At 52.1% G+C, this 22,725-nt stretch overlaps 7 protein-coding genes across 7 annotated transcripts; 3 read left to right on the forward strand and 4 right to left on the reverse strand.

Annotated features, from left to right (window-relative positions):
- Positions 1-926: 926 nt before the first annotated feature.
- Positions 927-2,429, reverse strand: FIBRA_02715 (uncharacterized protein; the record flags this gene model as incomplete). Its single annotated transcript, XM_012324569.1, has 4 exons — positions 927-1,265; positions 1,329-1,730; positions 1,829-1,966; positions 2,055-2,429. The coding sequence occupies 4 exons, from the start codon at positions 2,427-2,429 to the stop codon at positions 927-929; spliced, it is 1,254 nt and encodes a 417-aa protein (XP_012179959.1).
- Positions 2,430-2,993: 564 nt separating this feature from the next.
- Positions 2,994-4,010, forward strand: FIBRA_02716 (uncharacterized protein; the record flags this gene model as incomplete). The annotated part of the gene is made up of 2 exons (XM_012324570.1): positions 2,994-3,424; positions 3,497-4,010. 2 exons carry the CDS (start codon positions 2,994-2,996, stop codon positions 4,008-4,010), a joined length of 945 nt encoding a protein of 314 aa, XP_012179960.1.
- A 978-nt stretch (positions 4,011-4,988) lies between these two features.
- On the reverse strand, positions 4,989-7,298 carry FIBRA_02717 (uncharacterized protein; the record flags this gene model as incomplete). The annotated part of the gene is made up of 4 exons (XM_012324571.1): positions 4,989-5,134; positions 5,198-6,512; positions 6,759-6,856; positions 6,914-7,298. The coding sequence occupies 4 exons, from the start codon at positions 7,296-7,298 to the stop codon at positions 4,989-4,991; spliced, it is 1,944 nt and encodes a 647-aa protein (XP_012179961.1).
- Positions 7,299-11,104: 3,806 nt separating this feature from the next.
- FIBRA_02718 (uncharacterized protein) lies at positions 11,105-12,934 on the reverse strand (the record flags this gene model as incomplete). Its single annotated transcript, XM_012324572.1, has 7 exons — positions 11,105-11,647; positions 11,702-11,806; positions 11,857-11,922; positions 11,988-12,335; positions 12,391-12,444; positions 12,497-12,538; positions 12,587-12,934. The coding sequence occupies 7 exons, from the start codon at positions 12,932-12,934 to the stop codon at positions 11,105-11,107; spliced, it is 1,506 nt and encodes a 501-aa protein (XP_012179962.1).
- A 1,176-nt stretch (positions 12,935-14,110) lies between these two features.
- FIBRA_02719 (uncharacterized protein) lies at positions 14,111-15,169 on the reverse strand (the record flags this gene model as incomplete). Its single annotated transcript, XM_012324573.1, has 1 exon — positions 14,111-15,169. One exon carries the CDS (start codon positions 15,167-15,169, stop codon positions 14,111-14,113), a length of 1,059 nt encoding a protein of 352 aa, XP_012179963.1.
- Positions 15,170-16,031: 862 nt separating this feature from the next.
- On the forward strand, positions 16,032-17,657 carry FIBRA_02720 (uncharacterized protein; the record flags this gene model as incomplete). Its single annotated transcript, XM_012324574.1, has 10 exons — positions 16,032-16,125; positions 16,174-16,284; positions 16,350-16,451; positions 16,506-16,601; positions 16,652-16,728; positions 16,792-16,877; positions 16,939-17,023; positions 17,073-17,118; positions 17,177-17,502; positions 17,562-17,657. 10 exons carry the CDS (start codon positions 16,032-16,034, stop codon positions 17,655-17,657), a joined length of 1,119 nt encoding a protein of 372 aa, XP_012179964.1.
- A 555-nt stretch (positions 17,658-18,212) lies between these two features.
- FIBRA_02721 (uncharacterized protein) lies at positions 18,213-21,585 on the forward strand (the record flags this gene model as incomplete). The annotated part of the gene is made up of 4 exons (XM_012324575.1): positions 18,213-18,437; positions 18,498-18,524; positions 18,576-21,503; positions 21,553-21,585. The coding sequence occupies 4 exons, from the start codon at positions 18,213-18,215 to the stop codon at positions 21,583-21,585; spliced, it is 3,213 nt and encodes a 1,070-aa protein (XP_012179965.1).
- Positions 21,586-22,725: the final 1,140 nt, after the last annotated feature.

The following is a 22,725-nucleotide window of genomic DNA, read 5'->3' on the forward strand; positions in this document are numbered from 1 at the left end:
ACCTGCGCGACGCTGGAGGCTGGAGCACTCGAAGACATCCAGAGCCCCTTTAGAGTCTCTCAATGTCGTCATCATGTCGTGGTCGGAGGGACTCAGCAAGCTTGAACTCACTTGAAGCAAAGCCTCAGGTCGGAGCGTCAGGATATCATATGAACTCAAGGCGGCAAAGGACCTCCGAGGCACCAAGTAGAACTGATTCAGACCAAGTAACTCTTCAGATTGAATCAGCTGTAGCCTAAGCTTCCGCACCGAGCAACGCTCAAAATTTCAAGATTGGGGAGTCACTGCCTACTTGACCGAGGAAGCCTGCGGGACATTGGACCGACACCGATAAATATTATAGCGCTCTACGTTCGTGGCCTTGTTCGAACCATCATCGTCATGCACGAGCAGCAAGCTTATGACACGGCGACATAAATTGTCTCTGGGTAACTTTGATATACGTGACCCCTATGCTGACCGTTAGTGCGAATCAAGATGAGGGCTAGTCAAGATACTAAACATTCACGAGATAGGTCTATGGACTGCTTCTTGTATTAGCAGGATGACGTACAGTCATAGATTATCATACATCCGTTGTTTGGGATCATAAACAGCTGCGAGATAAACTCAAGCAAAGATGATCTACATTCATGTCGTCTATCGGCGAGAACAGATCAATTAGCATGTCACAATTGGATCATCAGATCACTATAAGCTAGCTTACACTGAAGACATTATGATGAATAACCAAAGCAAACTCCCGAAAATTCGAGAAATGAAGTCAATTTGACTCGCCGAGACGTACTCATATCTCACTGCGCTATAGACGGAGCAACATCCTCAATCATCACAGAACTAGGTCTCGACGGCGGTTTTGGTATGTTTGCGAAAAAGGATCGTCTGCGTCAGACATGAATGTCAGCATTCCATTCTTATCCAATCCATCAGACTCGCCTATTCAGCACCAGTGATTTCAACGACCTGATCTCCCGCTTGATCTCCTCCGCCTGCGAATCTCCCTGGAACGCGCTTCGCACTGACGAAAATGCCTGCGCGGACATGTATCCTGTCAAATCCGACATCGCCTGCAGCGTGTGTTGGAAACGGCCACCCATAGGGACCTGTGCGGGATGCTCGGGGAAGGCGTGCTTCAGCTTGTGCAGCGATATTAACAGTGGTGGGAATGGAGGGAGTACAGGTTCGACGTATGACCAGGTGGATATTCCGTCTATTTCCTCTTGACGGAACAATGAGCTCGTAGAGAGCGTTTTCCAAAGGAGCTCCTGATAGACAGACCACAAAAATAGTTTAGAATAGCTATATGGATGTTATAGAACTAGACACACCTGGAATGACAACCCATCCTCCTCCCTAAGCCATGGCATTTTGCCTTCTAGGTGTACAAAAATGGCCTCTGATGTTGGCTTCTGTTCTGTTTTCACTACATCTGCAATGGCACAACGTAGGAGCGTCTCAGGAGGCACGTTCCTCCCGCTTGCCTCGTCTTTACTTGTCTCTTTATTCTCGCTCACATCGGTACTGGCACTGAGAACATCGTCCAAAGTCTGACATTGGCCATATCGCGCATCACGGAACAGCTCCGGGCGAGGGAGCACCGCTGCTGTCTCTGCACGCGTTTCCTTGAGCTGTTCGAGGGACGCAGTAAGCCGATGGAGGAGCCCAGTCTGGTGTCGACGCAGGGAGAGACGCGCATGAAAAGTTTGTGCGATGCGTGGGTAGATGAATCTCTACGATTGGAAAAGGTAAGTTGACACGGGGGCAGACATACATGCATGAATGCGTGAGACAGATATGGACCAAGGAGGAAAGAGGATCTACAACGTACAAAATAAACAAGGAGCAGGGCAACACTGCATCCTGCGACCCAGCTCGCTACGCGTGCCACGCCAAGCAAAAGACCGGGAAGGGCAGAAGGAAGCGGCGCGGGGTATGTTCGCGGCGGGATGGCTGGTGTCTGGAGCGGCTACGGGGCGGAGTTAAACCGTTAGCTCTAGCTAGCCGTTACCCCACCTCTATGAGATACGGGGGAAAGGGAGCACGCGAGAACACACCATTTCGCGCAGTAGGACATCAATCTCATCATTGCGTAGTCCTTTATCGACGAGGAAGGCTCGTTTTGCTGTATAATCAGAGGAGCGAACTTGCGGCGAGGTAAGGAAGGCACGGGCTTGAGCGAGGAGGGTGGATCGGTCGGAAGAGTCAGTCAATGCATTTGACGGCGTATCTACAGGTAATAGGTGCTGGCCTTCGGGATGTAGCGAAGGGGAAGAATGAGCAGCCTGGGTTGGCGAGACCGAAGCGTCGCCGGAGCTGGCTAGAGCATGAGACTGAGTGTCTTTTTGTAACGCACCCTTTGCATCCGAATGATGATTTGTGGGAGACGATGAGGACGACGAGGGCTGAGAAGGTGCGGATGAATCGTCCATGGAGGACAGCACCGACAACAGTGACAAGCACGCGCGCTCGCGAACCCGAGTCGCGTCGATGCACGTGAGGGCGGGCAAGCGCTTGCATGCTTAGTTTGGAAATTGACGACACGTCGGCGGGAGCGCAACGGGCGCTTGTCACTACATACTCCTTGGAATTGTGCTTACTCAAGACGACTATCTCTTCCTTCCTTTCTTCCCGGTTGCAGACTCGGTGAGTAGAAAATTCTTGATTGAAACAATATTTCATTATTTCGATATTTTGCTGGTGTATTTTGCTAGCGTATGCAAGTCGGATCTTGGCATGGGGGGGGCACGAGTGGACCATGATGGACGACGGGTAATTTTGATTAACGTGCATCAGGATCGCTGGGGTAGGATCGCTTCCAAGGACCAGGGTCAATGTCTGTAGCTCCGGAGTATGTTTACATCCGGCTTGTATATTTTACGGAGGGGGTTCCCCTTCTGCCTGACATATAAGGTGGCCCCCGTACAGTGCGAAGTCCTTCTCATAACAGCGGAGAGGCAGAGTACTCGATATTTGTTTACGCAAAGCAACCGACTATGGCCGATCTTATCCCACAAGTGTGCACGGCGACCGGCACTCTCTTCATTCTCTACCAACTATACTGCCTACTAGATTTCGTCTGGTTCTACTTCATTCGACGAAGCTCTATCCGCCGATTCATCCATCGTGACGGGCCCTCTCCCTACGCACTCATCACCGGAGCTCCAGAAGGCATAGGCAAGGCCGTCGCTTCCGAATTGTATGATACCGGGTTCAACCTCATTTTGCACGGGAGGAATGAAGACGAAGTCCGCACACTCATGGAGGAGCTACGTGCACGCCCAGGGACACGCCGCGATGTGCGCTATTTCGTGGCCGACGCATCAAAGCCCGGACACAACTTCGCGCAGCTCGTCGAGCCGTTCAAAGAGTTGAACATCACCATCGTAATCCACAATGTCGATGGAAATCACTTCACTTTGGAGAGGTGTGTATTTACCCTTCTCTGTAATGAAAGCAATCTGAATGTACGCTGATGCGCGCCCATAATCGCACGCAGGATGGACAAGACTGATGAGATGACACTCACTGGTGTCGCATACCTTAACGCCTTCTTCCCCCTTTGCCTTACGCGCGTGCTCCTTCCCCAGCTTCGTGCCTCCTCCGCCCGCGGGCTCGTTGAAGTGCAGTTCGTCGGCTCCAACGCGTCGTTCATCTGTCCTCCGGGCATACCCGTCTATGCGTCGTCGAAAGCATTTATCTGGGCGCTCGCGCACGCCCTCGACGCGGACGAACGGCTCTGGGGTCCACCCTCGAACCTGCACTTCTCGTCCCTCATCGTCGGCGAGGTGCAGACAAACAGCCAACACTCCGAGCCGTCGTTCACATCGCCCAGCGCGGAGCGCTTCGCCAAGGATCTTGTTGCGAAGATTGGATGCGGAAGGATTGGCTATGCTCCGTGGATAGCGCATGGAATCATGAAGTGGGTGAGCGGATTCTGGATGAGCGGTATACAGAAGATGGCAGCGCCAGCTATCAAGAAAGCTGCCGAGATGCAGAACTCAAAGGCTTAGATGTCTTATTTTATACGAAGCAAACATTTAATAGATTCGAGGGACAGTATGAGAAGCCTTTGACCGTGGTACTGTCAGTGGCGACATACTCATTATGATCGGCGAGTTTTAGACTCCGAAGGCTTCCCGATAATCTGTGTTTGGCGTTTATTCCATTTTGAAGTCATTGCGTTGACATACGCATTCCGCACAAGCATCAAGGAAAGCAAAAGGCGATAGTAGGAAAAATAGGTGCAAATACCAGTCCACCCCCGGAACACGCGAGTGGATCTCCACCCGAATATTTTCGCAATCAGTAAGACTAAGAATACAATATGCATGCATAGATTTACATTATTGTCAAGACCAGTAATGCAAAGAAAATAGCGAGAAAGACGCAACAGGGGACTTTTGTTGAACCTGTCTGGTGCAAGCAAGTATACGAGATGCACTAAAGGTCCGGATATCCACTATGTACGGGATCGTGTGCTGCGAGAGGATGGAAAGGCATGAAAATCGTGATTCGTAAATCACGAACCACGACAGCGGAAGCACTGGATGAGAACGAGGGCAGCGAGGAACATGAGTGTAGATGCGTATGCGAACGTGCATGGGTGCGGCTAACCAAGCAACCGAAGAACCCGTAACCAAGAACCCGACCGGGAAAATGTTGGGGAACGGCGAAACTGACGCCAAGCGAAGGAAGATGATAATAAAAATGCGCAAAGATCAAACGTGTGAATGAGCCATAAGCCGACGGAAGGCAGTGTGGAACAGAGTAAGGATACGTAGTACAGTACGGGAGACGGGCATGAGGGGCATCATAGGACGTCGCGGACGTTTGTCAGGTACACAAAATGAGTCGCAGATGTCAACCTGATAAGAAGCGTGTCAAGCGTTGCAGAGCTATTTTTTCGTCGTCGTGATAAGGGTGAGTGTGAATAAGTCAAAGTGTGGAGTGAACGACTAGATGCACAGTGCATAAGATTGAGGGCGCGCTCAACACGACCGCAGTAACGCCTGCGCACGGGTCGCATGCGCTTTATCGACAAGGAGATTCGCCGTCTTGAACGTCGAGTTGTACATATGGTTGATCCCGTTTTCTTCCAACGTCCGCGAAAACCGATTCACAAGACCATGTTTATCTATACGATCAACAATGTCAGTATCGCATAAGACAGCAAAGAAGTCGAATACATGGCACTTACCAAGGCCAAACTTTCGCAGATCGATCTGCAAGCAGCGCAACGTCCCCTGTGCTTCTCGCTCACCATCAACTTCCTCCAACTCGCGCTCTTCGTCTGCTAAATCTGCATCCGGCGACCCCTCACGCGAGTCTAGAATATCGAGCTCGTCACTACAAATAACCATGTCCCGCTCATTTGGTGGGAACAATGCGGCGAGGAGCGAGACCGGCGCAGTTAATGAAGATCCCTCCGACGTGCGGGTGAAGGAGAAGAACGGAACCAGCGGCGGATAAGACGTTCCGGCAGTGGACGATGTCGAGGACGAGGCGGACACAGAGCGCGCACGGTGGTGACTGTCAGAAACCGTCTCTTCAGTATCATGGTGCGCGAGAGAGGGTCTGCACAATCTAGACTCAGATTCTGATACGCTCTCTAGCTGGTTCTGCAATAACTCGGCCGAGTTTCTGAGTGGACTGGCGGAGAAGTAGCTGCCCTCACTGCTTGAGTCGGTGTCTACATCAACATCGAGGTCCCATGGCCTAGGGTTTTGATAGTCAAACAGGGATGAGTCGCCGTTTTCGTAAAACGAATCCTTTTTCGGAGAATCTGGCCCAACGCGTGTTGTATTATCGCTGTCGCTTGCACTCCCACTGCCATCGCTGGAAGTTACAAGATCGAGAGAATGTTCTATCGGAGAATCTAGACTGGAATTCACTGGTAATGATGGGGAGCGCAAGACAGACGATGAGCGCGAACAGTTGCGGCTTTCTGACGGCTTGCTGTTATTCCCGATGATCATGTCCGGAAACGCGACGAGCTTCACGATCTTGAGGCCCCACGTTTCTGCACTCTCGTCCCTCAGACCAACATATGTAAGATCTGGCGCCAACACGCTCACACTACAGCCAGATGGTGAATGCGAATGCGAACGGCTCATGGCAGGCTTCGACGGAGGAGCGGGCGTCTTGAGGTCATCTCCTGCCGCATCAGCTGATGCTGGGTGCACATCGGGTGCAAAGTCCAGGGGGTTGGACATCTCTGAGAGGGGTGGAATCGAAGCTCCGCGGCTGCCCGAGGAACTGCTGGTCGCATCTGTGCTGCTTCGGGATCGAGTGAAAACAGCACCCCCCTCGGGGTCTACACGCTGATTAGAAGATGTGGACAGCGAGTTGAGATCGAGCAGGTGGATCGAAGAGCCATCATCTGCGGCAGGGGAGAGAAGGGGGGACGCGAAGGTGGAGAGTTGCGCAGTCAGATTGTTTGGGTCGGAAGAGTAGAGATCAAAGCCGGCCGAGCCCAACAGGGACATGACCTGCGACAGCTTGGCCGATTTTACCTAATAGAACGCAGGGTGTAAGCGAAGCGACAAGGAAGCATGACGTGCTTTAATGAGGACTCGGTTGACAAATTGAAAAAATTCCAGAATGGAGGAGCCGACGATAGGGAGACTGGGCCAAGCGGCACGGTAGCAAGCGACGGACATCAAAAGGGGAGAATTGGAAGCGCATTAAGGACAGCTACGCTTACGTGAAGATAGGAAGGGAAAGCTTTTGGGGAACATGATAGGGGTAAGAGTACTCACAAATATGTAGTCGCTCGTATACGAGGACTGGTAAAGAATGGATATGCCCGCCGCAGCTAGGGGTGTGGACAGTTCCAGTACCCGCGTACCAGAGTTTTCTGGAGAATCAAGTCAGGAGGAACGGGAAAAGCGATAGGTACTAAGGTACGACGTACGGCCGATCTCGTCCGAATGTGAGTCAATTTGAAGGACACTCCATCTATCCGAGGACACCTCGACAGGTTCCCAATTCGCTTTCGAACGCTTAGGACGCCTACTGGCGCGGGGCTCTGTCGAGTGCGGATGTGCGCTGTCGTCCGTGTTCCTCCTCAACCTGAGTTTGCGTGAATCTTTCCTGGCTATATGCCGGAAATCCTCGAGGGCATGGTGCTCTGCGAAGAGGCTGAGCTCGATTTCGTTGCAAGTGACATTGAGGAACGTAGGGGTCGGTCTGAGAATCTGGCGAAGGATGTGCTGCGTGAGGGAATCGAGGCGAGAGCGGGGAAGATGAACGAGGGCGAGAGAGACGGGGAGGAGCTGGATGGTGACACTGTCGGTCATGAGAGCCCTGAGTGCGCGGGCAGACGAGGGCTCGTGAAGGGACGGAAGGAAAGGGGGGGGCGGTGGTGGCGAAAGACTTAAGTAGCGCTGCACCGGCCGGGCGAAGGCAAGCAGATCGCGAGCCGACGGTGAGAGGAAATGAGATCGGGCGCAAAATAGCTCAGTAAATTCACAGGCGCCCGCGCGGTTCTCGGTCCGCCACCTTCGAGTTCCCGCCCACTGCTTACTCCTACTTACCTCGACTCCTCGTCTTCGCGACACCCTCTCCGCAACATGGGTCGCGCCGATATACAGGTGCTCTGCCAGGATTGGAAAATAACCTGCCACATAGTCGAGTCGGTGACCAGCTCTCGGATGCAAATATGGCTTCATTCTGATTCTTCTGATCTCATCACTCTTGACTCTCTAACGCTTGCAAAAATCCGCCTAGCGCGTCCTGGCCACATCGTCCGCCGCCCTCGGGTCATTCGTAACCACTGAAGCTGGAAGGGACCGATATCTCCACATCGTCTTTGAAACATCCACCCAGCACCCGCCGTCGAGACTCGACAGACAGACCGATCCCAATGCGCGCGGCCGCCTGTCTCGCACAGCGTCTGCACCCTCTGTCATGACGCACTTGATCACACGTTCCAGGTCTTCAGAGCGCTCTCGGGACCCCGGACAACGGTGGGCAGGTCTCATCGCCACTCAGACGGATTTCAGCTTTTCGCCAGTGCTTGTTACATAAATATACAGTATGTAGCATGCTTCCGCCTGTATGTGGTGAGTACTTTCCAGTTTTGTACTGCCGAATCAACAGTCTAGACCTCAAGTCGGTGTCACTCCACGCCCCATCAAGTGGTATGTTTTGCTTTGTCTTGGGGTTCACACTACTTAAACGGAAACTGGCTTCTCTGCAGACCGATACCGGGCTCGCTCAATTGTCTCTCGCAGAACTTTCTTTTGTAAGAGTCGGCACGAACTTAGGGTCCCCAGGTGTTGATGATCGCGGGTCCGATAGCAGTTATCGTAAGAATTTCAGGAAATCCTACCTTGATTTCCAGCAGAGTTCCTTAGCAGAGATATCCAGCCAATTGGTGCGTTACGTGAATGCTCTATGCCGTAGATGGTGCAGGGGTGGCCCATAAAACTAACCCTCTGTCTGGCTTTCCATATCATTCCCAGTAGAAAGCCAACGCATACATTGCGAGACTGCTTGGGGGCCGTCAGCTGTTGCACCTTTACGAATTCAGACACTATCGTACGTCCTATGTCTGGGTCCTCTTCCTTCAATTTTCAGGATTGAATGTCTGGAATACGCGCGTGGGAGCTTCCGCGTCCTTTTTGCAAAAAAAGACTGAAGTGAGGCTAGTTCCATTCACCCAGTCTTGTCTGGCATTCCCTGGGCGTAGAAATCATTGCTACGTACGATTGGCTGCGAATGCTGTATTTGCAAAAATCCGCCCAGGGAGATCTTGACGAGCCGGCCGCCCTCCGCTATCGCAATCTCCGGGGTCCTACGCTCTACCAGGTACCTCCTCGCCGACTGGCCCATGTGCAGCCGCACGCCTGGGCACCAGATTGTTCAACAAGTCCTCTCCCATTTGCTTCCGCCTCTCACGCCCGACCACTCCTTCTCCACCGACGTCCTGCCGGCGACAAAGGTTGGCCTCGGTCATCATGCACGAGCACGACATTGATGGGGACGGCGGAGCGCCGCGTTGGTAGCCTTTGATACTGCGCAAGTCCCCTTCTCTTCCATTTGCCTCTGGTTCACATGCACTTTGCATTGAGTTCAGGCGACAGTCCCTCTTCCTTCTCGGGTGCACACGGCCTGCGTCGATGTGATGCGGGGCAACACCGGCCCTTGGTATATACTGCCTACTCGCTCAGTTGGGGCCCGGGCGTGCATTCACCTCAGCAAAGTGGAGCATCGTGCGTGCTTCCCCGCACGCTGCGCCCCGCTAGCGCTCATGGAGTGTGCACTCCTGTTTCTCCTGTTCGAGCAGCATATCATACATCCGCCGCGCCACGACGACTCGTTTTCTGATTTCGAATGCGACCCCAAACCGGTTTCCCATATTATACTCCGGGCCGCGTAGATGGCAAACCGTCCTACCCGCGAAGTTCAGATCAATCACCACCTCCTGTCTGTCTGTCTAGCCCGGGACCAGCCGATTGCGCCCCGTCGAGCCTCATGTTATGCACATGTGCATCGTGCGGAACCTCGAACGGCGTACGAGGAGACGCCAGGGGGTCTACCATTCAGGCTCGCGCAGCCAATTGTTCACACGCGGGAGCCACTCAAGGTCAGCGTGCAAACGCTCGACCGTGGCAGCGCGTAGCGCGTAGCACACTCAGCCCACCACCTTCTTCAGGACAGCGAGAGCAGCTCTGGCGCTTGCAAGCGTCTGACCCATGGTCCGGTCGCGCAAAGTCGCAAAAGCGCTCCTGCAGCACCCTGCAATGACGCTCGGGACTGTACAGAAATACTGCAGGCTTTCCGCCGCCCGTGGATCGCCCCCGTCCCAGATAGGAAGGCAGCGCGTGCGATGGCGAGGACACGATCGAGCTCTTCGCACGGACAGCTCGACCCTGCGTGGCATTGGCACAATGCGGTGTAAGGCGATCTGTACGATGCCGGCGGTAGCTTGCTGGGTGCGCCCTTGGCTCGTGGTCGGGAGCAGTACATGCGCACACCAAACGCTGCTTATCTTTGCTGCGCGCCGAGTCTCAGCTGGCCCGTATCGACTAGGCTGTTTTCTGCGATATCTGCTCCCGGTGTTTTTCGTGCCCTCTATGCCCCTCTGCACTGCCCGATCGCCAGGGTGTTTCGAACTCGTCTCGCAGCGATTATTGCCGAAGAATGGAATGATGGTCCTCCACGAGCAGTCACCAGTGGAGATCTCCTCCTTATAGCGGACGCGAGGTGCATAGAACGAGCACTAGTTGCGCTCCAAGTCCTTTGGTCTCGTACCTAGACGCATAGAAGGTACTGGCACGCCCCGGTACTAAAACCACGCTTCCTATGCATGATCGTTGCGACTCTGTCTGAGTCATGCGCACACCCTTCAGCCAGGTGATCGCGTCACTGGATTTTTTGCGCCATGATAGCGTCGTTTTAGGTCATGTTCTACCCCCAGCCGCGCGATGGCAGCAGCGATTGGTCGCGAAGAATGGGCATCTGTCGCAGAATTAGTGATGAGTGTGTCGATAATCCCACTTGAGTCGGACCTTCTCCAACTTGCGCAGAGCCTGAAGTGCACGGCGAATCTAGGCTGCAGCAATTTTGCCAAGGACACACTGTACTTGGGAATGGTGGCTCGAGTTATGTGTCCGCCAACCGCACTGCTCACTGTATTTCCACCCACGCAGGCTTCTCTCGCCGGAGCACTCAATTGCGCAGCGCGACGAGAAGTGCTGATTTGGTGTAGCCTCGTACCTAATAGTAGCTGCATCACAATATGCTTGAAGACCAGCATCTTGGAGCTTGTTCCGAGTCTAGCCTTGGACCACTTTAGTAACACTTAGTAGGTTGTTAGATTTCGCTTTTGCGCCTGCTACCTCCGCACGTTCATGTTTGGCCTTTCATTTTTTTGCCCCGTCCGGGCTTCCGGGTGAGAGAGATCTGACCTAAGTACTGAAAAACGTTGCAGTTTCCATGTCTTGTTGATTGTTCATTTCATCTTACTCATACATTCACTTAACTGGCTATAAAAACAATTACCCACTATTGACACAATAATATTACACATGCAATGCTGCGGGTATCAACAGCGAAGGTATACGACATGAAGGTGTGATATGCAACCCGGTTCCCAATACTATGTGGTACGACTCGCGATCTGTTGATACCAGTCGTCAAAAGGAGGAAGGTCGTCGTCATCGTCATTCATAGGCACACTGAAGCCAGCAGACGTGCATCCGGATATTGACAATTCAGCATCGTCCTGTTCCTCGACTCCTTGCAGACGCATTTGGTATGAGTGCAAGGCATCTTCAAATTCGTCTTCGGGCATATCGAAGGCCGTGTTCAGGACGACTTCCCCATCGAATGCATCGGGTGTAAATGGACCATCGCTGTCAGCAATAGTGGCTTGCTCAGATCCATCACCGGCATCGGTCATTTCTTCTTTGATATAAGACTCCAGCGGGTCCGGGGGAATATTCATCAGCTGTGCGAACGGCGAAGGTACGGTGAGGAAGTAGCCCTGCCCGCAGTCTTGTGGGTTGGGTGTCATGTTGTAGTGTGGCGCCCACGGGTCTGCTGGAGGAGGCTCATGGACGACAATGTGCGGCGTCGTACATGGTGTGGTAGAATCGATGACCATAACCCCGGGAAAGTGACTGTAAGAGGATAGAAGAGGCTGTACGACGTCGGATCTGGCTCGAATAAACAAGACGGTATGGTGTACACGTACTTCAGCAGGATCCGTCCAGCGGAACGGTCTCTTCAGGTATGGTTGCAACTCGAGCGTATCCCATCTTTCTCTGAAGGATGGCGCCACTGAAGAAGCTGCCAGTGCCTTGACAGAGTTGTTAGAGCGACTGTTGGGCCCAAGATTGAAGTACGTACAGAGGCTTTATACTGATGACGATTTACGGCAGTGACGAGGTTATTCAGATAAACTACTTGACGCTCCTGGCAAGTCGAAGCGACCTAATGTTGTAAACCCACGTATGATCGTCTTTGGAAGGTTGACCTACTAGTTCTCGTAGTCTTAAAGAGCTAAAGATTTTCCGTGGTTCAGGGACGATATTGTTCGGCGATTCACCGCTCTCCTTGTCGCAACATCGGAGAGAAGTCGATTGCCAACGACCCTCCGGATGGGGCAGGGGAGGTAGCGATGCTAACGTACTCAGTGAAGGACTCTGTATTGGTACAGTCAGCCAACCAGGATATTGGGGACCTGGTACATTAGTCAGGGATGCCCAGTAGAAATTCCAGGCGTCGTAGGAATCGGGAGGTGTGACCACAATATGAGGTGCGACATCAGGACGAGCAGAATCGAGAATTAGGCTACGGCCATCAAGTTGAAATCTGAGGAGCACCTCCTAGGGGAATTGCATTAGCTTTGCATCCCGAGATATAAGTATCAAGGACATTTACATTTCGCTCACTGATAGACTCAGCGTTGCAAATGGATGGGGTGGTGTCGACAATCTGGAGGATAGTAAGGCTTTGGGATCCCAAGAATATAATTGCATGTACGTACTATAGTTTCAGACATTTCGGGATCGCCATCTTGGCTGTTAGACTAGAAAGTGTGAGGATAAAGTTGGGGGCACGAGCACGAGCTACACACTTCAAGGTCCGGGTCGTCTTCTACGTGAGTCACCTCGCGGATGGTGTCAAGAACAGATTCGTATGCTGCGCTCGTCAAGCACGCGGATGTAGTGTGTTGATGACCCACTCTTGGTGAGGCCGGTCGGTAGTTGTGTGCGGCACTTCCGCAGTCGTTAACGAGGCCGGCGACATGGCCTTGCACACGCTCCCAGAGCAGACCCGCCAAATTGGAAAGATCGTCTTTCGGTTTATTCAGTACACCGTGTTTATTTACAGAGAGCGCTTGGTGTTTCCCGGATGAATTGCACTGTGTGGAGCCGTCAAGTTCGATGAAGTGGAGGGCGAGGATAGCGGGTTCTGAAGACATACAGTGTTGTTTATCCAAGACAGGCGCAAGAATGATAGTCTTATATCAGCGTATACAGTGCGATATTTGACGAAGAACCCAGAGAAAGCGGAAGAGTCCAAATCAACCTGGATGCATTCTGGTGATCTTGGTCCATGTCCGGGGCTCGCAGTCGGAGGAAGCCTGCTGGACTTGCCGTCTTCAGCCACAGGCGCGTCTATGGCACGTGATGCAGTATCTGGGTGCTCGACTCGCTTTGCGACTTGCGCTCTCGTCTTCTGTTTGTGGTGCTGGAAGGTTTTCTTGGGTGCCTTATTTCGTACGGGTTGGTTTGCCCTTTCATTCCTGCTCTTGGAAGCCAGTGGTCGGAGACAGCGGTCAAGATAAACGAGCATGTCTAGTAGTGAATCAGCTGGATTTAGATTAGTCGATGAGTTGTGTGGCACAATGGGTAGGCAATGGTGTGAAGGTCATTGTGGACGCAGGTATGTTGTCTTTTATATTGATGCTCATCCGCCACACATCTCGGGCCCGCCACTCAGCTGTCCGTGGACAGCGGGAAAACCCTTGTGTGGTTGCTGGAATGTTTGGTTAGCACTGCTTTGACATACTGTACCGACGTGACTCTCTGCTTTTGCACAGCATACTCGGTGCATAGATCTATGGTTCATAGCGACGCTGGTAGTCCACTCGTCTGTTCAAGGCGCCGAGGCATCTCCGACTTGTGCTATGCCAGTGTTGTTGGACATCTGGCGCCCGGCTGCTGATGCGTCCCCGACATGCACAATTCAAGTCGCATGGATATCGGGCCACAAAAGCATATTTGGAAACGAGGCCGCCGACCGAATCGCGGAGACAGTAACTTATATCGATAGCATCTATTGGTGTGTGTGTTAGTTACTCTTCGCTGCATGATCTTAGGAGGATTGTCATTGACTAATAGTACACTGCCAGATGCCACAATAGCTAAATCGTATGGGCGTGCAGTATATAGAATAAAATCTGAGTGTCTTGAGTAGTGCATATGTACACCGCATGATATAGTGGTCGGAAGAACATCATCCGACACTGGCACACGAAATTAGGTTTGGAGCATAGTGCAGTTGCACGGAAAGGATTGGATGCATTTGCTTCCGCTATCTGGTATCAGGATACACCACTGTATATACGTACTTGTTGGCTATTTTGCCACACTCATCAAGTGCGAGGATTGGAATCATAAGCAGTGGGAAGATGCGTGCCGTAGGTTTCATCCTTCCTCGCTAAGACCGCTTTCTGCCAAATACTTTGTCCTCCATCCGCAGCCAGCTTCCATTCCTGAAGAGCTTTCTGGCTCGAGTTGGGATGTAAGATGACGTGGATACGCTCGTCACGCTGCCGAGCATGTCGCACGATCCTACGAAAGCTGTCTCGCGGCGGAATATACCTCGTTGCTCCTGGAGCCGGAGCCGCATAGCGATCAATGTGGTACCACGGATTATTCAGGTATTTGAACTCGTCAATCGTCAAGACGAGCATCTGCAGAGATGGGTGCTCCAAGACGCCATCAGGTAGCCGGAGGAGGTCGTGCGCAATGTTACCTCCAAGATCGAGGTAAGGGAGCGCAAGATGCGTTAGATTAGGAAGCATCTCGTGCGGGACGTAGGTTGAGATCTGCATGTCAAGCATATGGAGATAAGCAATGTTGTGGAGGAAGAGATTCCCGTCTGGGGTTCGAAGGCCAGCTAGGAAGTGCCATTCATAGCGCATAGTGTGAGTGATGAGCGTGATATGTCTGAGGACGGAGGGGAATGCCGGTCTCGCTAGATCCACTGGGGTGCGCTTGGATGCCACTTGGCATGACATGTAGAGCGCACGGAGTGCGGCGGATGGTAGGGCCATGTGCTCGATGTTTGGGCAAGTCTGGAAGAGATCCATCCCATTAGTGGGAGAGGACACTCCGACGCTCTCCGTCCAAAGATTGCGGACGACACGACCAATGTGCTCTGGCAGCCTTGTACGTGGCTTGTTAATCTGGTACCCCGCCCCCGCCATCGCAAGTATTCGCACATTGCCAACACGGTGGACTATGGTGGTGAAGAGGTAGGGGAGGGTGAGCTTCCTAGACCATGATGCGACCAGCGACAACGATTTTGCAGAAGTGAGTGATTGAGAGGCTGCCACCTCGAAGATCTGCATCATCAACTCTATTGGAAGGGCGGGTAGCTGCGCATGAGGGTCGACAGTCGTGGTAGTTGAACCTGAGTCGAAAGACATAGTCGCGGTCAATTAGAAAGAGATGAATTGCCGCTCCTTGTAACCTTAGCTCCTGAATTATCCAGTCCGTCAACGATGCCTCCGTGATACAGCTGCACAGCACAGATGCTGAGTCGGCGAGCGAATGGATCTGGGGAGGAGTTGCGTACTTTGAAGCCCCTAATGATGTTAATCGACAACCTTACTCCTCGGGTTGGAGAGTAACAAAGCAAATCGGATGCTTGGAGGAAGACTGAGCGGGGAGAAACGGTCTTGGTCGTCCGCCGTCGGGACATTTAGGACGTATTGCGCACATTGCCTCGAGGAGGCCGAGACCTACCCATACTTTCTGCCTGTCTCACACATGCCAGACGAATTTTAGAGATTAATTATGTAGGGTTTGAATGCGGATATATAGACGCGGCGCCGGCACGGCGTAGAGGGTAACAGAGAACGGATTGAGGTCGTTATTTTCGACGTGTGTTCGCGGTCGCAAGAACAAACATGTGGAGATGTTAAGATCAACAATACTAATGCGGCACAGATCAAGCACAGCCTTTGCAGTGCAGCGCGACACGAATAGAGCAGTGTGAGTGATAGACGTGGGATTTCACAAGGGCATACGTATACAATGTGACAACCTGAGAAAGGACAGCAACTATCTCACCTTTCTCCTTCATCAAGGCGACCCAACTTATACTGTGGTACTTGGGTCTACTCCTCAGTTCAACCTCTAAAGATTCAATTCTTTCGAGGAGCTACCTTTCGCACAGGTTGAACCTGTACTTTAACTTATCCATCCCATTCGTTGCATACTTACCTTCAGCTATTCGCCTGCCTCCGCCTCACAAGTTACTGACTAGAACAACCCAAAATCACTACGATGGAAGCCAACGAAGATCGTTCTGAGGCGTCCCCCATTTTCGACGCGTTCGATATTGACTTGGTGGTCAAGGTCGTTATGCACACGATTCTTAGTGGGTACTATTTCATACTGCCAGCAGCAATCACTAATATCAGTTTAGGCCCGTTCTTCACGTTCTTCATTCCGGTATTTTACTACTTCCAGGGGATCCGATGGGATAACCCAGTCCTGGTGGGATCGACCGCATATGTCATTGCCGTGTCCGCTTTTTGTAAGCCTCCAATACTCTGACATTGGCACATCTGACACAATGAGATTTGCCATCATATTTTACAGGGTTCCTGAAATGGTGTTCTACGTTGTATAGGAACCAAGGGAGCCTGCTCTTTGCTTCTCCCCGTCTGGATTGGGGCGAGCAGATTGTCGTGATCACAGGTGGTGCGTATAGTTTCATGCGCTAGAGTGTGAGTGAGATCTTAACACTCTACTAAGGTGCATCGGGAATTGGAGAACTGATCGCCAACACTTGTGCTGTCCGCAACGTCACGGTCGTCGTATTGGATGTCAAGCCGATCGTTACCGAAAATTGTACGAAATTATGTCTAGAAGTGTTACGGTTTTGACGCCATTGAGCTTAGACAACATCAGCTATTACAAGTGTGATGTGTCCAACTGGGAAGAAGTGCAGGCGGTTTCAAAGAGGATTATTGAGGAGGTGCGTATAGAGGGGGGGAAGGAAGCTTAACATGTTCCAAATTTCATGGATTGCATTTATAAGATTGGCCACCCAACAATTCTCATCAACAACGCGGGTGTTGTACAAGGAAAGCTGCTGGTTGACTTGACACCCGATGATATCAAACAGTATGTGGGCCTCTCTCAAAATTGAATGTTTGGTCAGCCTATAACTCCATACGATGCTCAGGACATTCTCGGTGAATACACTTGCCCACTATTGGACCCTAAAGGCATTCTTGCCGGGAATGATCGAGCAGAAGAAAGGTCATATTGTGAGCGATATATGATTTGGTTGATGGGCGCTGCTGAGATCATGTTTAGGTCACTGTGTCTTCGGTGGCGGGTATGGTTGGTATGGCTCAGATGAGTGAGTCCTGTGTCCCAGTTATGAAACGTGTGGTTTTTGATTGCGATCATGTTTACAGCCGACTACAATGCTTCAAAGGCCGCTCTCATTTCCCTCAACGAATCGTTGCGCTATGAGCTGGATCACAAGTACAAGACTCCAGGAATCCGAACCACGCTCCTAGTTCCCGGGCATATTCTCACACCTTTGTTCTCGAAAGCGGGTATCCCGACGCAGTGGTGGTACCGTTTCTTGGTGCCGAGCTTGCCTCCTGTGACTATTGCAAAGGCTGTAATTACGGCCCTGGACGATCAATATTCGCGCACCATCTACCTACCCTTCTACGTGAACTTTGTACCTTTCCTTGGGTTGATGCCGAGTTTCGTCAGGGACATCGGTCAATGCGTGAGTAACCCTGCATCCGGAGTGTCTAAGGCAATTTAAATTGAGATTTTCGCTGGCAGCTCTCTGGATGTGATTATATCATGGACGGATTCGTCAAGGTTTCTGGACGTCGTGCGGAGGAGGGATCAGCTGCTGTCGCGCTGGAGAAGTCCTGATTTACCGAGATCGGCTTCTGTGCTGTCTGTAATAGTAGATGGGTACTTTCTTGCAATATCACTACGCAGAGGCGTTTACCTGGCCAGACTACTTTTGTGCATCGAAGGCTGAAGTTGGGCGTCGACGCGGCCCCCCAAAATGGCAAGCAAGGTGAGTGACGGATGCACTCTCTTCTAGCCACGAGCCAGTCTTACGATCTTGTGTCACAGCAGGCTTCTCGATGCGAGGATGCCTCTGACCGGTGGGCGTATCTGTCGGCCCTGTCTGGCCGTGTGCTCACCTCTTGAGTGGAAATTCGTTGAGGTAAAGGTGCGAGTGCTCGCGGACGAGCAAGCCAGAGTCAGAATCCGTCAAAGACACGTGCTACAGCGGCGAGCAATGTCCAGGTTTGGTCTTAGCCCTGACTGGCAGGAGTGAGTGTCGGCCGCTCGGCAGGGGCTGGCTGTCGTCCAGATACAAATACTGCCCGTGCGCCCCAGTGTGCCTCGCCTTTGGTTCGACTCTTTCCTTACGCTTTCCTTCTCCCGGGCTAGTCCTGAAACCGTGTTGACACTATGGCTCCTGCGCATGCTATCATCGGCGACGCTATGGCAAACGTTTTCAAGATCTCGCTCTTTAATAAACGTCGTTCGTCATCTCGCTCGGAGTCTAGGTCCCGCAGTGGATCGACGGCCACCTCCAGAGCAACTTCACCTGAACCGCGGGTCGGTTCAAATGTCTTGAAAAGGAGTTCGAGGGTTGCTGCTCTCGAAAACAAATTTGCATCATCCAACATGGAGGTATGTGGCTGACTATGCATGCGCCCAAAGCTAGGACGGCTAACGTTCTCGGCATGTAAGGGTTCTGCAAACGCTAGCCCCGATTGCGTATGTTATTGATCTTGACAATGTGGTCGTATATTGACTGCCATATCGTAGACGCAGGATGCATCCTCTGGCAATCTCGTTGGTGAAAACAGCGCGCCTGACAACCTTTGCAAGGTTGCGGAATCTGCGGATTTCGTCAAAAGCGACTCCTACATGCTGGAAGCAATCGTCGAGCAGTCTCATAGTGATGTCAATGGACAGCTCAAGGCCCTTGCCGAACTAGAGGATAGTTCGCGTGCCGAGTTTGGTGCACTGACGCAGAGCGACTCAGAGCAGGACATCTTTTATGAAGCATTCAGTGCGCCCCCCGCCATAGAAACGCAGCCGCATATATCCAGCGACCTACCCGTCGCTCACTCCTCTACAGCAGCTTTCATAGAGGCCGTATCATCTGCTTCGGCTGCAGCGCTGCAACCTGAGCTCGACGAATCGGATGAAAAATGGGAGGTCGAATTTTCTGCTTCCTCTTTCTCTGTCTGTGACAGTTGCTCGCACGACGCTAGTGTTGCTGTGCCCAACGTATCGACCATTCTCGGATTTCCACCTACGGTATCAAGCATCGAAGCAAGTGCGTGTCCATCATCAAGCCAGAACGAAGGTGCTTCTTCGAGCCTGTCAGCCTCCGCGCCCAAACAAGATGCTTCTTGTGTTTGCCCTCTCACTTCCTTTGGCTCTACATGTTCTCAGCCACCAAAGGGTCCCTCTCCTCTTTCTGCCGCGCCGGACGCTCTGTTATGTTTATCATCAGCATCCCGCGCTTCAGTGTGGTCTTTATCAGAGCCTGCACTTTCTGTTGGTTCTACTACGCCTACTGCAATAGATGCTATACGCTCGTCGCATATTCCGGACGCTACTCCCTTCGCAACAGCTAATGCGGAGTCCGCTGAAGTCGCTGGAGCGGGTGGGCAGGAAGTTGTGACCAGTGCGACCACTTTGCATGCCGGAGAAAATACCATAGAGCCGCTTGGAATTCCCTTGCCTTCGACATATGCCGAAGCCACGAATGTAGGTGTCCTGTATGGTCACTTAAAGATGCATTTAACAGCTGTTTTACTATCACAGCTCGCTTTTCAATTCCCAGAGCTTTCGGAGCAGATACTCAAACTACCTCTGCCGTGGTCAAAAGACCGAGTAGCTGAAGGAAGTGACGATAGTTCAGCATCTGTCAGTGCATCGACCTCAACCTCCTCTACCCCCGTTGGCGAATGCTTTCGAAAGAGAGGAAGATCGAGGGGCCCAGTACACACAGACGATGAGCCGAATTGGGCGCTAGCTCCGGATTCTCCAAGACGTCAGCCTCGGCCTACGCAACGGGGTCGCGGGCGTGGCCGGGGTAAAGGGAGGGGAAGGGGTTGTCGGTCTCGCGCCGGTAGCAGCAGCCGAGAGCAAAGTACAAGCCGCGATCAAAGTATAAGTCGGGACTATAAAGCTACCGGCGCTGGCTCGACTTTGCGCGCAAAACCAGTGTTCTCAGCCCAGATTAGCTCAGACAAACTGGTCGACTCGCTGGGGGCGCAGGTAGCTGTTGAGTCATTGATTGAGACGATGAAAGTCAAGCGAACGTCGAATATGCTAGTGGCAATGGCGCATGATCTTCCTGAGGCCCCCCAGAAAGCTACCATATTGGCGCAGGATACGTCTTCTATCCTTCAGTGCACTGACCCTAGTGCAGCACCGGCTAGCATGTCCGCCGTCGCTCCGGAGTTTGTCCCTACTCAAGTTCGCGCCCGCCTTCTTACTACCGGATTGGGCGACGAGAGTGCATTCCATGCAAACCCTACAATCCCAGCGACCATTTCTCCTGCTCACAAGGGAACCTATCTCAACGCTCCATTGCGTCCAACTGCTACCTCGAGTTTCCAGCCATGTAACACAGCTAGCGCAGGTCCACCAATCCTAGTCAGCCTTCCACCGCCAACTCGCGTTCAACTCCCGCCTGATGCGAACGAGGACGGTACAATCGAGAGTGGGGAGATCCTGTATAGTACGAGCGGTTCTCCCGCTGTGAGTACTCCGTTCGCGCCTTCACGATCAGCTTCGGGTACACCGCCGCGAGAATACGACCTTCAGTTGTCCAGCAGAATTAAGAAGAGTTCAGGCACAACGCGATCAACGGTGAGTCTTAAGGATAGCCGCCAAAACCTTTGTGACATCCTTGGTGCGTTCCGAGCGGAAGGGTTGTCGGCACATCCTCTGCTTCCCCTTGCCGCCGCATGTCAACCCGCAAATCAACCTGTCTCGATAATTCCTGAAGATCTAATGGTCACTCTGAAACGGAGGTTAAAAGTGGTGGAGGCGGCGCAGGTTGCTCTGCACAACATAACTGAGGATGTCCGTATCCCAGACAGTTCGATTGGCTTTCATAGCTCTACCCAGCCGTCGTTACTTCATCTCAATTCAGCCGCCGAAGCGGTGGTCAGCCCTAAGGTCTCGATCCCATCGTCAGGGACGCCCACGAAATCCACTCTCGAGGTGAACATCTTTCATGGGGGGCAGACGCCTACTAATACCCCTGCGCCATCGGCTTTCTGTCCGCCGCGGACCGAAGCAGGATGGTTGATCGACGAGTACGGTATGCTAAAGCGGGGCGGTGCTAAGGACACCCTCGACCCTCCGCAATGCGGTGCCTCTACCCCTTCCGTTTGGCCTCGCGCCGAGGATCGCGTTGATTCCCCCTCATGGCGCACTAGATCTCCTAGCGCACGTCCCAGTTCCTCGCGTCAATCGCCGTCGCCATCTCCAGTGCGATTCGGCAAAAAAGAAGGAATAAGAGGTTCAAAGCACGCGCCTTATTCTCCGACGGGACCATCACGTCTCCGCCGCGAGACCAGCACCCGCTTGATGCCTTCTGCGAGCCAGGATTCTGTGGTGTCGACATCCGCGAAGCGCGAGACAGTGACTGCGGTAGGAACAAATCGGCCGCAAAGTGGCCACCAGAAGACAATCACTGGGCCTATACCCACAGTGGGTCTGGCTCATGTGCGTTCGATGGCACAGATGCGGTGAGCCAATGCATCCGGGGCCACAGGCGATTGGGCTTGTTGAGAGGATGGTCAGTTAGCTGTAGTTTCATGGAGTCGACCTTCTGCGTATTTATGTTCCTAGCGTACATTTGTGTTCTGTTCATTAGAGTAGTCGATTTGTTGAATGAGTATACGATTGTTTCTCCGACGATACCTGAAGATCGATAATTCTGTCGCAAATTTTGTGAACGGTATCCCTGTGTATTGACAGGGTAAGAGGAGAAACAGACAATATCACCATCTGAATATAGTACGTACGTATTGAGACTGCGCGGCAGACTTTTGGTGTGCACCTTCCCGTTGTGCCAAAGTATGTTTTACCTGTTGTTAACGTCCTCCTGCCTAAAGCTGTCGTATATTCATATCTCTCAGTCAGAAGCTGACATGCTTCTTACAACATGTGAATATTCCAAGTGTATTGGCTGAAGACAGAGCGCAAAAGGCGGATGGAGAACCGTTGCTGGTCAATGAATGACAGCCTAGTCGGCCCTCAAGTTTCTCGTGTCTCAGTGTGATGCACTCAGCAAATTACCAAATGTACAATGCCGGAGTCTCCTGTGAGTAGAGTAAATACTTCCTTTAACCTTCGCTCTTGCAGGCTCTGGATGTCCGTATCTGCCAAGTACTGTCGTCTGATGGTCCCCCGCTGTAGGAATGCGCGCATGTGGGAGAATTATACACAAAACGTACCGTAAGCATAGCGGTTCCTAGTCCTTCACCTCATCCTTTGATCTAGGATTCAAAATGCTTCTTTTCATGTTCGAAATTTGGAAAATCGGCATCGTGTTCCGGCGAACCGTGACTCACTTTGTACAGATTCTAAGATATACCTCGAGCAGTTTCGACTACATCACATGATCAAGAAGCGTCACGCTTACACTGCTTTGAGTGGCGAACAATCGTAAAAAACGATAGGCTCAGGATGTAGCAACTAACCGAATGTTTGGCCACGGACAAAACCGTGGCCGAATTTTAATATAGGTTCGCGTTCACAAGTAGATACATGATTTGTGCGGCTGAAACAGCACATATACTTATGTAATTATATAGTTACACTCATCAAGCAGGCATTATACGATAGCTTATCGCATTAGACGCTAGCACTGTATTACCTGCATTATGATTTTTGGGAAGGCGGGTGCGCGAGAAACGGGATCTGGTGCGATCCTCGATTAGCT

This window comes from Fibroporia radiculosa (genome assembly GCF_000313525.1).
Source record: "Fibroporia radiculosa TFFH 294 genomic supercontigs, scaffold1402, whole genome shotgun sequence".
NCBI lineage: Eukaryota > Fungi > Basidiomycota > Agaricomycetes > Polyporales > Fibroporiaceae > Fibroporia > Fibroporia radiculosa.